The sequence below is a fragment of the Talpa occidentalis genome, unplaced genomic scaffold (assembly GCF_014898055.3).
Source record: "Talpa occidentalis isolate TD23 unplaced genomic scaffold, MPIMG_talOcc4v2.1 talOcc4.15, whole genome shotgun sequence".
Lineage (NCBI taxonomy): Eukaryota > Metazoa > Chordata > Mammalia > Eulipotyphla > Talpidae > Talpa > Talpa occidentalis.
The window spans coordinates 37,905,364-37,921,546 of NW_023601543.1; the positions used below are offsets into that span (position 1 = coordinate 37,905,364).

The window sequence follows — 16,183 nt, forward strand, 5'->3', positions numbered from 1 at the left end:
CCTTCTGCACCTCCTGTTCCTTGGTCCCTGGTATACATGTCCTCGCAATAATTTTCTTTTTTTTTTTAGATTTATTTATTTATGCATACAAGAACTGGGGGTACAGGCCAGAGGTGCGGGTGAGGGTGGTGAGAGGATTCCCCAGAGACAGAGCTGGGAACAGAACAGGCAGACTGACTGAATATACTGCTGAGGGGAGCAGCGGTGGTCTGAGATCTGCTGCGCCTTGTGGGCAGTTCCCTGGCTGTCCACGGCAGAGGCTGCAGATTGCTTCATAGTGTAGTGCTTAACCCCTTGCACCACCAGGGAGGCCCCCTCACAATAATTCTCAACTAGTGCAAAACAACCTTTGGCCAGCTGGGCTTCCACATCAAGTGCTCCAGGAAGAGGTCAGAGAGCGCCATGAGCATGATGCCCTTCCTTCGCCCTTGTGCCAAGGCACCACCCTGAAGGTGCCTTCAGTGTCATCTTCAAGCAAAGGAGCCTGGCTGAACAGAGAAGCTAGAGAGCCAATCTGTGAAGGTCAGGGCAAGGTGGCTGAGGGTGAGGAGAAGGAAGGGACTCGGTGGGGCCCTCACCACCCCTTCAGAAAGTGCTCCCATGAATGGACATTTGCAAGTGGATGTGGGATGATATATACAGTCCCTGATTGAGAAATTGTACACCTGAAACCTATACAGTGTTGTATGCAAATATTCCCTCAATATAAAGGAAACAGTGAAAGAACACTGATGACCTTGAAAAAGAAAAGAATGGAGCCGCAGCCTCTGCAGTGCTGATTCTATCCCAGCCGGCTGGTGAGAATCCCACAATGGCATGGCAGACCTCTCCTGTCTCGCCCGCTGCTCCCCTCAGCAGTGTATTTCAGTCAGTCTGCCTGTTCTGTTCCCCACTCTGTCTCTGGTGAATCCTCTCACCTTCCCGCGAATCTGGCCTGTACTCCAGTTCTTGTATGCATGAATAAATAATTCTTCAAAAAAAAGTGATATCCTTTATATTAAAAAAATAGAAAAGAATGAGAGCACTCAAACTCAAAAAAAAAAAAAAAGAAAAAAAAAGACTTTATTTGAGCTAATAGTATAGTGAAGATACTAAAGTACAGAACTGAACTCTGATCCAAATACAGTACTGTCAGATGTGGCCAGGATGTCCTATGGGCAAGAAGTCAAGGAATAGAAATATACTAAGAAATTTGATTAGATATCAAGGGTGAAGGTATTCTCACTAAAGTCTTTTTAAGCAGAATTCTTGGTAACACTGGGATTTACAGAATTCTTTGTCAAATCTTAGTACAGGAGTCCAAGGGTGAACCTCTTAAATGAGATGTCTGACATGAGCCTGAGTAAGTTTGGTCAAGAAGAGAGTCCCTGTCAGTCTTCACCCCCAAAGCAGAATCTAAACAAGAAACATGCATTGCACTTGATTGCCATTTGGCTCACTTTATCAGACATAGTTCTTCCACATTTAACACTTATTTGGAAAGTGTCCAGGAAGTTACATTTTACAATTTTTAGAATTTACAATTTAGATATGTCTGCTTGCTTCATTATGATTACCTTTAAGTTAAAATTTTCTGTAAAACTATTGCAATTGCAGAGGTCATGCCTTTCAGACTACCTAGAAGTTAAGGGGCAAGAGTTCTCTTCAAACATTATTGTGGGGCAAATGGACAGAAATGTCACTGATTGAGAAAATCCTATTATTTCTCCCAAAATAAAAATGGCAGTTCTTATATTACAAATAAAACAAAATTTGTAAAGGCTTCTTATCTACTTTGTTACATACTAAATTCAACAGCTATGCAGCCCCCTCAGATATAGTAGCCAACTGGGCAGTTCTTCACAGCATTCAACTATGGAGATCTGATGCCAACTGAGCTGACTCAGTGACCTTCAGCTAAGAGCTGGTGCCGTTTGAAGGGTCCAAGATGACTTCACTCACATGTCTGTCACCTTGGAGGCTATGGCTAGTATACTGCACTTGTCTGAAGTTCTCTCTATAATCTCAGAATTTCTGAACAGCACCTCTAGAGCTGGGTAGTAAATGAAGTATTTCTAATATAATGGTCAGGGCTCTAAGTGTTTGTGTTCTGCAATGCAATATGTGGAGGCTGCTTAGTCTTTTAATGATTGTGCCTAGATTCTGGCATGGCGTTGCTTCTAGTATACTCTAATAGTCAAAGCAGTCAGGGAGTCCATTCAAATTTGGTGCAGCGTCATAAACCTCCTTTTAATGGAAGCAATAACAAAGAAGCTGTGAGCATGTTTAATCTGCTGCATACACCCATATAGATTATACTTTTTACTTTATTTTATTTTGTTAAATTACTGTGAGAGATATGTTGAGAAAACAAGCAAACAGATCAACAGAATAAAATTAAAAAAGATAATATTTGAAACTATAAGACTAATTAGTAGTTACCAGAAGGAAGTGGGGGGGGGAAGGGGATGTATTTATTAGGTATAAGGGGTAGATGACTAGTGAAGTATAAAATTGGACTTTTAATGTTGTATATATACATGTTGATATTTTAATGATGCATACTTGAAACTTATGTGATGTTATAATGCAGTGCTACTTCAATGTAAATAAATAAATACATAACTAAATAAGGAAGTTGAAAATTTAGGAAAGCAGGAAAAAGATATTGGTCAGAGCTTTATCACCCTTAAAGTCCCTATCAAATGAACAACACAACTTTTATTATCAGCAAAATCCAGAAACTTCTTTCACTTGGAACTTAGACAGTTAGGTAGCTTTTATATTAAATGAGAAAACAGACCTATCTGGAATAAATAAATATCTCCTAAATTTATCTTAGAAAATGCAAAATAAGTGTTCTAAAATGTTACAATTTTGTTCACCAATTTTGAAAAGTACTGAAATGGTGTCCAGCTCAAAGAACTTTCAGTGTAAACAAAAATGTAAACTAATTCATAGAAATGTATGACCATGAAGGTATATTTCACTCTATATAAATTTAAAAACCAACTTAAAATGAAGTGAAATCTTTAATATTTAAATTGACAAACACATGCAATAAAAACACATCTTTTTTATAATAATTTTATTAATACCTATACTAATAAATAAGAAAACACATAATGCAGAACTCAAAATAGAACATTTAATACATATTCCCCACTGGACTACATACTGCTATCCTGGGTCAAATAATACCCAACCTTCTCCCTTCCAAAGCATGCTGATCACTTTTAGATGCTGTATGATATCACAGAGGAGGGATCTTCTGCAAATATAAACATAAATTCATATTTCATAAAATTCCAAGTATTTCAAGCAGGGATAACATAAATTTCACTATTTATTACTAAAAGTATCATACACAATCAATAAAAAATTGCCCTCATTTTTTTCATTTGTGCACACACATTTTTCTGAGTAGCTTTTTCAATGCCACTGCTGTTGTCAACTTGCACTGTTTTTAAAATTACATTTACTAAAATCACAAAGATGCTTAGTGTAAGAAAGCTACTGTGAATGGATATTTTAAGACCTCTGCATGAAATTGCTCTGGTGTGGTAATTGGCACATAATGTCAAAATGTTCTTGTCTAAATATAGTTCAGTTCCTCTCGTTCCCATGTTTTCTAGGCAAATTGTTCCAGTTGAAAACAGGCAAAATAAAGAAAGAGAAAAATAAATACTGGATAGTGCCACTTATGTGTGGAATACAAAGAAACGAAATATATAAAGGGTCAAAGACAAACATTAAAACCAACCCTAAAGCATCGAGAGGGAGAGGTGGGGAGACTGGGGGATGGGGGGATGCAGCACAGTGGAATATGGAATGGTAGGAGGGTTATGGGTGCTTTGGTGGTGGGAGAACTATAGTGACCACACCTGAGGGGTGAAATCCCATACTTTCAAAGTATTAACAAGGATATAAAACCGTGGCACTCCATTAAAAAAATAAAAAAGAAAATACATAAAATAATGTCTAAAGATTTTGATAAAAAGTTTATCTAGACTATAAATTTGGTTCTTAACAAAGATCATAGAAGAAAACAAGAAATGCTAACCATTCTGGAAAATATGTTTCAGGATTTTATGAGGAGACACATTCTGACTTACTATAAAAAAAGAAATTTAATTTTCCCATGACTGGAAGGAGTTTTTATGTCACTGGATATTTAATGTGGGATATGAGTTTACTTTTTAAATACTGCATAATTTGTGGTTTTCAATATCTATTTGCCCTATTTTAATGAAAATGTGTGGCTAATATTAATTTGGGAAGGCAGAGGCTCTTCATATCTGTCACAATAACACAATAAGAACCATTTTTTATAACCAATTTACATAACCAAAATAAATGTTAAACAGCTAAATGAGATTGCACAAAATGTACTTGTTAAATTTGTTACATTGTTTTTATCATATGTAAGTCAATTTTTAATACATTGACAAATTATTAGCTAACATTTGAAGATAAAAGTTCAAGGAATAATTGTGTGACTTAGCATATAATGTGCACACTGTTTGAATACACTTACAGATGTGGTATATAAATGTTATAATTAGTAAATTAATAACCATATATAATTGAATATGGACACAAAATAGAAAAATGAGTTTGACTGAACACATTATTTTCAAACTTATTCAATTTAAAGTTCTAATTTCAAACTAAATCAAATTTTTCTTTTCTCAAAAGAAATATTTTTTGATTGATGGTAAAATAAGAGCTTTTTGTAGTTCCAAGATTAATTATTTTCCACATCAGAAGAGCTACCTGTGAGCTTTGTCATCCTATAGCTTTGTTCTTCTAATCAAAGTGAAAAACACAGTGTGATGAGAAAGATCTCATCTGACCTGAAGCCTTGGAATTTATAAGTTGCCAAGGAGAGACCTAATGGAAGCTTAGAAAGAGAATGTTTAGGGAGAGTAACTGGGCTCACACCCTGTGCCTCTTTGGTGACTATTAGCCTGCTTCCATTCAAAACTTCTTTGATACAAACCCAGCAGAGGGTTCCCAGTCATTTAATATTTTAAATACAATAACACCATCTAAGTCTGATGACATTATCAGAGTTAGAAAGGGCAATAAAAGCATATTTTTCATTCCTATTTCTCTAGGAAAGGTACCAAAACTTCACAAAATTTCCAGTGAAGGATGAGGATTTAAAAGCCATCCTTATAATTAAATAAATCACTATCAGAACAAAAGTCTAACTTTGGTTCCCATTTTAATTTTCAATTAACGTATTAACTGTTCATAGTTGTGGCATATTGTTTGATAATTTTCCAGTTTCTCTTTTCTATCTCCTTTTTTTTTACATTTAATTTCTGTATGTTTATCTTAAACACATGGAAAGAAAAAATGTGAAACTAACTAAAAAAAAATACGCTCACTCATATAACTTTTGCAAGTTTTTGAATGTAAAAATTTCTAAATTCACATGAAAGCACTGATTTTGTCATTCCGGGTTTCTTTATCTTCCCCAGGTTTAAAATATTTATCATAAACATCAGTATGAACAATATAGACACATATACATGGCCATTATTTCAATAAACTTTCAAATATCATCAGTCCTTCAGGATTCTGGAATACCAATATGTTCCAAATCCATTACAACATTAACAAACATAAAGGAGGAAAAAAAGCATTAATACTACTTAATTTGAAAAGTTCACTAATTAAAATCTAGTAGTACAAATTAAGATGTTCTTCTAACACAAAGTCAAATATGATTTAACGAGCTTCACAATGGGAACAATTTATTCTCAAAACGCTAAGTAACCTGCTGGGCAAGTGAAGAGGTTTTCTCAACATTCGGGGAAAACTTCATCAATGAAATTATACATTTACTACAGTTTATATTACAACATTTACACACAGCTTAATCATAAATTATATATCTTCAAGTTACATATTACAAACTTTACATTTAATTTAATCAACAAGAAATATTACTCCCCAGTGCCCAACACTAAACTTGCTTTAGTGTAATATTGAAAGAGGTCATTTCTAAGTTTCACTATGGAGGAAAATTAAGTTGGTAGTATTTCTGTAAATTGATAAAATGGGCACAGAAGAGATAATGGCCAGTTAAGAGTACAAAAGGAAAACAAACAACAGATGACAGAAAGACAAAGAAGGAAACTAATGATCCCTAGGAATACTACCTATTATTTCCCTAAAATCAATATTTTGTTTCCTATATGATATTTTGCTGGTTTGTGTGTATGTGTGTGTGTTATTGGGGTGTTTATCTACCCCAAGAAGCAATCAAGAACCTCATTTCTCCCTCTGCACATCTCAAAATTCTGTATTAAATCACATTTCACGTAGATTTATAATTACTTCTCTTGAAAAGTTCCTTTGGAACTTTTATCATTTTATCAGTGGTTTGCCATAGTAAACTGAGCTAGAATGAAAAAAAAATATCTTAGTCTTATAGGCTTAGTATGTGGTTTTATCTATGGTTATTTTATTTGTTTATCCTTGCTTAAGATCTCAGTATTAGCCTATTTGGCTGTCAAATCAACATTTTAATTTCCCCAATATTCTCTAGAAAATAGAAGTTTATATATAAACTAGAATTTATATATAAACTAGTAGAATTTTAAATGAATCATGCATTGAATCCATCCATTTTCCTTGTGATTTTCTAGGTAATAATATACAGAAAGTGAAAACACAATTAATAAGTGAATGTAGGCTTAAAATAGCAGATACAATATGACTTCTGGTATAGTTTACAGTAAATTACAAATGTTTTTTTTTTCTTTTTAAAAAAAGAGGCCCTTTTTAGTCAATATTTGTCTAAATTTGGGCATAGTTATTGCACTTCAGTGTCTCGAACTCTACTAAAGAGTAGAGAAATAGGTTACAAACATAAATCTATACAGCTTATGTAGTTCTTTACTGAAAATGTATATACAAATTGTATCAATGATATATTCTTGAAACGAAGGCTGAAAACATAAAAAAGGCAAAGGTAAAGAATATGAATATTATACGACCTACTGTGCATTTTGGAAGATAGAAACACTAATAAAAAAACTGGTTACAAACATCAAATATCAAAAAAGAAAGAAAAATGTTACTTACTTATACCTTCTAATATTATCTGAACAAAAATTTATAAAACTAAAGATACTTTTAGAAAGTCAAATACTTACTTGTTTTTCATTTTTCATTTACTATGAATTGGGTCCACAAATATCAGAATGGAAAAAAATCAGCAGTGTTATACAAATTGGTAAAAATAAATAAAAATATTATAGTGAACCAGAGATATTCTCTCTCTCTCTCTCTCTCTCTATATATATATATATATATATATGTATACACACACTATATTATAATTTCTGTCATCACAAGCCTTTCTGTACAAAATGATATAAATTTTTCAATTACTTTTATTTTTAATACACCTTGTGAATTAAATAAATTATAAATTTATTTTTATCTTTTGAGTAAGGGTCTAGCTCTATACTTTGATTTGTTTATATTTATATAGCTATTTACAAATCTAACAATTTGGAATATTCATTGAAATTGTATCTTAAGCTTTGATTATATACATCCTGTTGGAAAATGTGAAAAGGCCACCTTAAGTTTTTTAGGGGTTTTTCTTCCATAATGGAGGTATCACCTCCAGAGGGTCTGGTCTGTTGGCCTAGAGTAAAGGTTCTCAAGGGAATGACTTTAATGAATTATCACTAGGATGAAGTCTTTCAGACAAGATATAAATCTGAGAACTTGTACTACATTACACTCTCAGATCTAGAGTAAACAGTTCATCAGATCCAGAGCTTTGCACTCAAACTTATTGCAAACCCATTGGTGGCTGTGTAAGAGTGTGATGGAAGGCAGCATCCTGTGGCAGAAGAGGGCTGTAATGGATTACAGCAACCTAAGCTAAGGGAGGACTGTAATGGAGGGCTGAGGCCTGTGCTGGTAGGGGACTGTGGGTAAGAGCTGTAGCTTGTGCTAGAGGTGAACTATGGTGAAGAGCAGAAGCCTGTCCTGTTGGAAGGCTATGGCACAGAGAGATAGCCTGGGTCACGAGAGGGTTGTGGCAAAGAGCTATGGACTGTGTCACCGGAGGACTGCAGGAACAAACAGAGACCTGTATCAGGGATGGATTGTGACATAGAGCAAAAGTCTGTGCCTGTGAAGAGCTAGAATGGGTCAGAGAAGTGGGCATCCAGCAGGCATCAGAATGACCCAAGATGAGACATTCTTGAGTACAGTTGTCAGAGATCTCTTCCACAGTTGGTTGAACAGTTATTTCTGTAGCTGTTGGGATGTGAAAAAAATAAAACAATTTGTATTTTAAAGACATATTTTATTAGCTACTTAATGCAATTCATATTGCTACATGAAAAAAATAATCTAAGCATAAATACATCATAAACTTCCAATATTTTCAAAATTGGTATTTGATTTGTAAAGAAATAATTACTAGAGAAACATAAGTAAGTAGGAGTAGATAGATGAGTAGATAGATGCTTGTAATTAGGGTAACTAGTCTCTAAAAACATTTAGATGTTTTTAATTTTATTTGTAACTATAAACGAAGGCTATCATCACTAACCTATACATTCAAGCCAAATGAAATGTGGCTACTAACACATGAGATGAGCAGCACAAATAATATAAATGAGAAAACCATATAATCATATTATAAAAAAACAATTATAGCTAACCATTTGGTTAAGAAACTAATTTGAGAATAAATCTAAAATAAAATAGATTACTTTAGAAACAGTTTATTAAAATCTAAGATATCTTTGTTTCAAGAATGAAATATAACTATCTCAAAGGTAATTAATTTCTGGATTCCTCATTTTCTGATAATAAATTAGAGTTTAATAAGAGAAATTAAAGTTTAACAACATAATAAACTACAGATCCAAAGTACTTAGCTTTAAACTACAATACTTTCTAAAACTCCTTCATATGGTTTCTGTAAAATTTTCAGATGCCAATAGGTATCAAATATCATATGTGTATTTATACAAAGACTAGCAAAATATAGTGTAGCTGTATCAATATAATCTGATTATATAAAAAGAAATGTATATAAGATGGAATAATGGATATTGCATCAAGATATAACATCAATTTTCTAAGAAGACATAGCAATCATAAAAATTAAAAATAGAAATTCAAGTTCCTATAAATCCTCAACAAAATATAAAATCCAGGTGCTATAATTATCCCATCACATTAGAAAATAAATAGGACATTAAAGAAATGACCCTGAAGACTATTTTTCTCAAGAAGATAACTGCTTATCTTCATTTGGAAGATATTTAAAAATATCCCTATGAGTTTAACATTTAAAATATTTTATACAGATGTTTTAGCTAGAGCAATTAGACAATAGGAAACAAAATAAATTCCAGTTGGAAAATAAGGGAAATCATTATTTACAATGTACTATATATTGAAAACCCTGAAGACTCCACCAAAAAGCTATTAGAAATACTAAATGAAGACTCTAAAGTGGCAGCTTACAAAATAAACACAAAAATCTGTTATTTTTTATATTCAATGAAACAGTGAAAATAAAGAAAAGCGTTCTATTCATGATCACGTCAAAATGAATTAAAAACCTAGGGATCAACTTAAATAAGGAAGTACAGGACTTATACAATGAAAACTGTAAGACATTATTAAAGGATTTAGATTAGATCATAACATAGGAGATGGAAAGACATTCCACACTATGGATCAGGAGAATCAATAGAGTCAAAATGACTCTTCTACTAAAAGTGCTGTATAAATTTAATTCAGTACCTGACAAAATACCAATACTACTCTTCAAAGTAATTGAACTATGTTGTTAAAATCTATATGGAACCATAAAACGACTAAAATAGGAAAGGCAATCCTGAGGAATAGGAAAGAGATAAAGATATAATGTTACCTGACTATGAACTATACTGTAAATCAAGTACAATAAAAACAATATGGTATTGGCATAGAAATAGACACATGGATCAATGGAGCAAAATCAAAAGCCCAGAAAAATCCATGCATACATCAATATTAAATCACAGTAAAAGACTCACTACCATACAGTGGGGGAAAAGTGAATATCTTTAAAGGTGCTGGGAAAAATGAATGGACGTATGTAAAAGAATGAAGTTGCTTCACTTTCTAACTCCATGAAAAAAATACAGAAAGTAATTCAAAATGGAAAAAGATGTATAAAACCTGCAACAATAAAATACACAGGAGAATACATTGACGATATGTTTCATGACATTTATAATAAAGATATTTGCTAGAGAATCTACTCCTATACTAAGGGAAATAAAAGTATAAAGAAACAATTGGGACTACCTCAAATTAAAAAGCTTTTACGCAGTGAAAAGAAATATAAGTAGATTAAAGACATCTTATTAGAGAAAATGTTTACAAATTACATAACTGACAAGGCATTAATATCCATGTTACATAAACATATTCAATTTGACTATAAAAAAAAAAAACAAGCAACCCAAATAATTGAAGGACAATAGATCTGAATAGACAATTCACCAAAGAGGATATCCAGAAGACCAAAAGATACATGGAAAACTGTTCATTATAGCTTTTAATGCAGGGGACACAAGTCAAAATCACAATGAGATTTCATCTCATACCAGGAAAAATGGCACAGATTAAAAGGCCACTGCACAAATGCTGGAGAGGTGTGAATAAAGAGCAACCCTATCTCACAGTTGTGCCAATGTAAACTGATGCAGACTTTTTTTGGAAAGTGATCTAGATTTACCATAAAAAACTAAAAAAGGAAATACCATATTAACCAACTATACCATACTTGGGGTTCTATCCAAAGAACATGAAACTATCAATTAAACAAACAACAAAAAAAAAAAAAACAAATTGTTTGCAATGTTTATTGAAGCATTGTTTAAGATAGCTGAGACATGGAAATAAAATCAGTGCAGTCATGTGGCAGGCTGCAAAGTTAGTAGACGAAAATCTGTTGCATTCTTATACTCAAACAACTAGAAAAGAAAGGAATCAAATCGACAATCTCATTTACAATCACATCAAAAGAAATACCTAAGAGTAAATGTTACAAAAAAGGTCAAAGACCTGAACAATGAAAACTATAAGAAATTGTTAAAAAAATCAGAAGATGGCACAAAGAAAGAGTAAGATATTCCGAAAGTGGAAGTGCAATAGATAAGCTAAGAGTTTCAATTTGATAAATGCTGCTAAATCATTCTTTTAAGCATATATCCTTTGTGGAATTTATAGTATCTGTTAATATTATTGATATTGTTTAATTAGCTTACCAAACTATTTCTCAAAGGAATTGTATGCCACAAGGACAGATTAACTAGGTCTAAGTTCAAAATAGTATACATTTTTAACTAGTGGAATTCAAATTAATTACACTTAAAACTACACTCTTGGAGGGCTTCTGTAATTCATCATTAATGTTTAACCTATTAAAAACAAATATTCCTCCTAGAAAAAATGTATTATTCTTGAAGAACAACCAAATATGCTAATCTTTTTTAGGGGAAATGTGATGTGTTATATAATTGATCATTTTACCACATTGAAAAAACAACAAAACTGAAGATTTATATACTGGTCAAAAATTCTATCATCAATCCACCATACTGGGAAAATAAAACATATGGCAGGGTAACAAAAATGCCTAAGCACAGAGAATATATTGCAGAGAAGACTCCTCCAATATCTCTTTGGAGATCATTTACAAGTGAACTGTTGCCATGTACAATTGTTGAGCACCAAGGAAAACATAGTGCTCAAATACATCTTGAAATAAGATGTGGTACATATATACCATGGAATATTACTCAGCATTCAAAAAAGATAAACACATGCAATTTGCAGCAACATGGATGGCGCTGGAAGGGATCATGCTCAGCGAAATAAGCCAAAAAGAAAAAGAAAAATACCGGATGGTCTCACTCATAGCAGGAATCTAGAAAACTTAAATAAGGGACCAGGAAAATGAATATAAGAAAGTGAAAATCAAAATCAACAAAAAACTATGAACCAGAGACACTTTTTGGGGGGTGGGGGGCGGGAGGGGAAGGATTGGGGTCAGAATGGGGCGTTTGCAATTGTATGGGGGAATATAAAAATAAAATTTATTATTTAAAAAAAAAATAAAAATATACCAAGGGATTTTTGTATCATGAAAAAAAAAAAGAAATATAGCTTTAGCATTACAAAACGAATATAGTTGTTTCAGTGTAATTCCACTGTCTGTCTTAGAAAATGTGGTCTTAGAAGTTTAAGCAAGGGGCCTCGCAGGTGGCACAGGGGTTAAGGACAGCGCTATCAAGCTATCACCAGCCATTGCAGCGCAAGTTTGATCCGCAGCCCACCAGGGAGCAACCCACATGGCAGCAGACCTCTCCTGCCTCGCCTACTGCTCCCCTCAGCAGTGTATTTTAGTAGATCTGCCTGTTCTGCTCCCCATTCTGTCTCTGGTGAACCCTCTCACCCCCGTACCTCTGGCTTACACCCCAGTTCTTGTATGCATAAATAAATCTTTAAAAAAATAAATTGAATGGACAATCAGACATTTTACATATTTAAAATTATTGTTCTGTTGATAGAAAAAATGAGTTTTGAGAACTATTAAGACTTTCTTCCTTCATAATAAACATTTCTTCAAAATTTAACATTATTGAAAATATAATCAGTCTTTCTATTATTATGCACGTTTATAACTTAGGGAAATTAATAATATAAGCTTTATCATCACATGTAATTCAAACTTTAATGATTATAAAAACAATAAATTGATTCATGTTCATTCAGGCCTTAAAACAGTTTCATATTAATTTTATAAAAAATTCATATTTAGTTAGGCTAATTGTGTCACCTTGTCACATAATTAGCCTTTTCTTATTATTAAAGTTACGATTCTTCATAGGAAAGTGCTTTTTATGATATGTTAAAAAACATGAACATTTTTGATAATAGTGAAAACTTCCTGATCTTTTTCTGTCATTATCATTAAACACTAGTAATTCTGGGTAAATATACTACTATATGTTTATTCTAGTTATCTTTTTAAATAGTCTTAACAATTTTAAGCATATGAACAATGAAAAATAACTGTCCAAATATGATAGCCAATATTTAAGATTTTTACTATTATAGCAATTTAAAAATAACTACAAAATAGTTTTTATTTGAAATATGTCAGACATAATTTTTCACATAAATATGAACCACTTTAAGGCAGAAAAAAAGAGATTATAAAACAAAATATAAGGTTAGACTCCCGAGTCCCTTTTTGTCACATACACATATACATAAATGTATAAGCACTGAATAAACATGGAATGAGGTAACAGAAACATAGTCATTTCTTTATATATTACATAATCATGGTTGTTTTCTCATTGTTTATTTCTATTTTAGAATTTTTCCCAAGTTACATGCTTGTTTTTGTAATAATAATAAAAAGAAAAACCTTTAGTTTTTAAATTCACATATACCTCTCATATGAAAACATACATTTGTGGATGTTTGACATTATAAACTCTAAAACAAATACAATTATATAAAATAACTTTACCTCAATAAACATAATTGGAGAAAATAAAGGAAACTGACTTCAAGACAAAAAATATATAAAAATTTTAAAATTTATACTAATTTGTGTTGTTTCAGTAATGCCAGCCAGTTGCTAAAACTTGCTGAACCCCTGAAGAAATGACTTTGATTATTCCAACAAAAATGTTAATCCATGTCTAGAAATACGAAGGATTATGCCACTTATTTATCAAATATATCTTATTAATATAAACTGAGTGGTATTTGAATTCATTTGGCATATGAAAATTCAAACTTTTATTTGCCTTTTTGTAATATGAAACATTTTTTAAGTTGTAATTTTATATTGCCCTTTGATGAAAATCAGACAATTATATAATTCAAGGGTGCTCATCTAAAATGTCTTTAATTATTATTGAGCTTTTATACAATATCCCTTTTTAATATTTCTATTATATTTTATTGTTAAGTGTACACAAATCTGAACTTTATTAGTAAATGAAAAAAAAGTACATAAATTGCACAATAATATTAAAACTACTCTCTGAACTTGACTGTAATACCCATGATAAGAGACAAGCCAATTAAAATTAAGATTTATCATCTTAACTTCAGTTGCTGACTGTCTGAAACAGTAATTTGATATCATGTAGAGAGTACCTATAGATAAATAAAGATAAAATTTCCCAGCATAAGTTACTGTGTCACCACAAACCCAGTAATTCTCACCTAAGGTAAGCCATCACCATACAGTGCACAAAGAAAATAAACAAAACACATATTAATATCAAGATTTTTTTAGGTATCTGGACACAAGGGAAATATGTGTAACAAAAGATGAATATTTTTAAGTAAGTTATCTCTTGGGGCCTCCCCGGTGGCGCAGCGGTTGAGCTCTGGGTTGCGAAGCTGCCCGCAGCATCTGCAGCGCTGGTTTGATCCCTGGCTGCTCCCTGGCCACCGGAGGAGGGTCCCACATGGTGCACAGACCTCTCCTGCTGCCTGCTGCTCCCCTCAGCAGTGTACTTCAGTCCTTCTGCCTGCTCTGCTCCCTGCTCTGGCTCTGGTGAATTCTCTCACCCTCCCGCGCTTCTGACTGTACCCAGTGCTTGTATAAACAAACAAACAAACAACAAACAAACAAATAAATAAATAATACATGCCTCTTAAAAATAAATAAATAAATAAATAAAAAGTTATCTCTAATTCCTTGTATTTTTTATATACTCAACTTCCTTTATTTTATTGAGGTAACATCAGTATATTACCAATGCTTACAGTGATTTAACCCAACTTTACCTCAATAAACATTAAAAAATAAAGGAAAATGACTTCAAGACAATAAAAATGAATCAAAGAAATGTGATTTACAGGTATAAGATCACCCTCTTCATGTTTATTTTACCTCACCACATCCACCAACAAAGCCCCAGTAGTCCTCCACCATATTCCATTGTGCACCTACTCACTTTGCCCTCCCCCTTTCCATTCCCACTTTGTTAACCACAATAATATAGTCAGATTTCTAGGGCTTGTCATTGGTTTGGTTTTCTCTAATACTATGGAAATCAGTATGGAGATTTCTCAAAATATTAAAAATGAATCTACCAATCATCCAGTAACTCCACTCCTAGGTGTCTATCTGAGGAAAAAACTAATTCAAAGAGATATATGCACTCCTATGTTTTATAACACTATTTCCAATAGCCAAGCTATGGAAACAACCTAAGTGACCAAAGACATGTGAGTGGATTAGGAAGATGTGATATGTACGCACAACGGAATACTATCCAGCTATAAAAAAAAAAAATTAAACTCTTGCCTTTTGCAACAATACAGGTGGTACTGGAAGGGATTATACTAAACAAATTAAGTCAAGAGGAGAATAGAGAGATACTGGAGGATGTCACTTATATGTGAAATACAAAGAAATGAAACAAAGGGCCTGATTCCTTGTATTTTAATGATGTATTTTTATTCCCACATTAATTTTTACAAGTATAAAAGCTGACTTAGGTAATTCAAGTGTTTTCTTTCTTTGTCTCTATCCTATTTTCTTTTTTATTGAAGTCATTTTGGTTTACATCATTATATTTTTAGAGTTTAGTATCCCCCTTTAGGTGTTATTACAATAGCACACCCATCATCAAGGTCTCTGTAGTCTACTACCACTGTCCATTGTGTTCCCTCCCCACTTTGTCCTCTCCCCTCTGCTTTCTCCTCTGGTATCCTCATCCTCAGTTCAATAGAGAATGGTCAATTGTTTTCTTACTTTTGCAAATAGCCATGACCTGTGAAGTCTGTGGTAGTATTCTTTCCACTGAACCATGCGCCTTCCATTAGAAGTACTAGTCAGACACAGACCATGGAATGGAATAGAAAGCCCAGAAATAAAGCCATACACACGTGGACAACTAATCTTTGCTAAAGAAGCAAAGAATTTGCAGTGGAACAAGGTTAGTTTGTTCAATAAATGATGCTGGGAAACTGGACCACCATAAGCAAAAGAATGAAACTAGACCACTACCTGACACCATGCACAAAAATTAACTCAAAATGGATAAAATAACTGAACATAAGAGCTGAAACCATAAAACATATAGAAGAAAATGTAAGTAAAACACTACAAGACATA

General features: G+C 32.8%; 1 protein-coding gene across 1 annotated transcript in view; it reads right to left on the bottom strand.

The window, feature by feature from the left end:
* Positions 1-7,510: 7,510 nt before the first annotated feature.
* The window catches only part of PCDH11X (protocadherin 11 X-linked), a 248,463-nt gene continuing 239,790 nt past the window's right edge, over positions 7,511-16,183 (bottom strand). Inside the window, exon 7 of the mRNA XM_054695654.1 lies at positions 7,511-8,274. Within this exon, the coding sequence (XP_054551629.1) occupies positions 7,889-8,274 (386 nt within the window). The 3' untranslated portion in view covers positions 7,511-7,888. The remainder of the gene's footprint in view (positions 8,275-16,183) is intronic.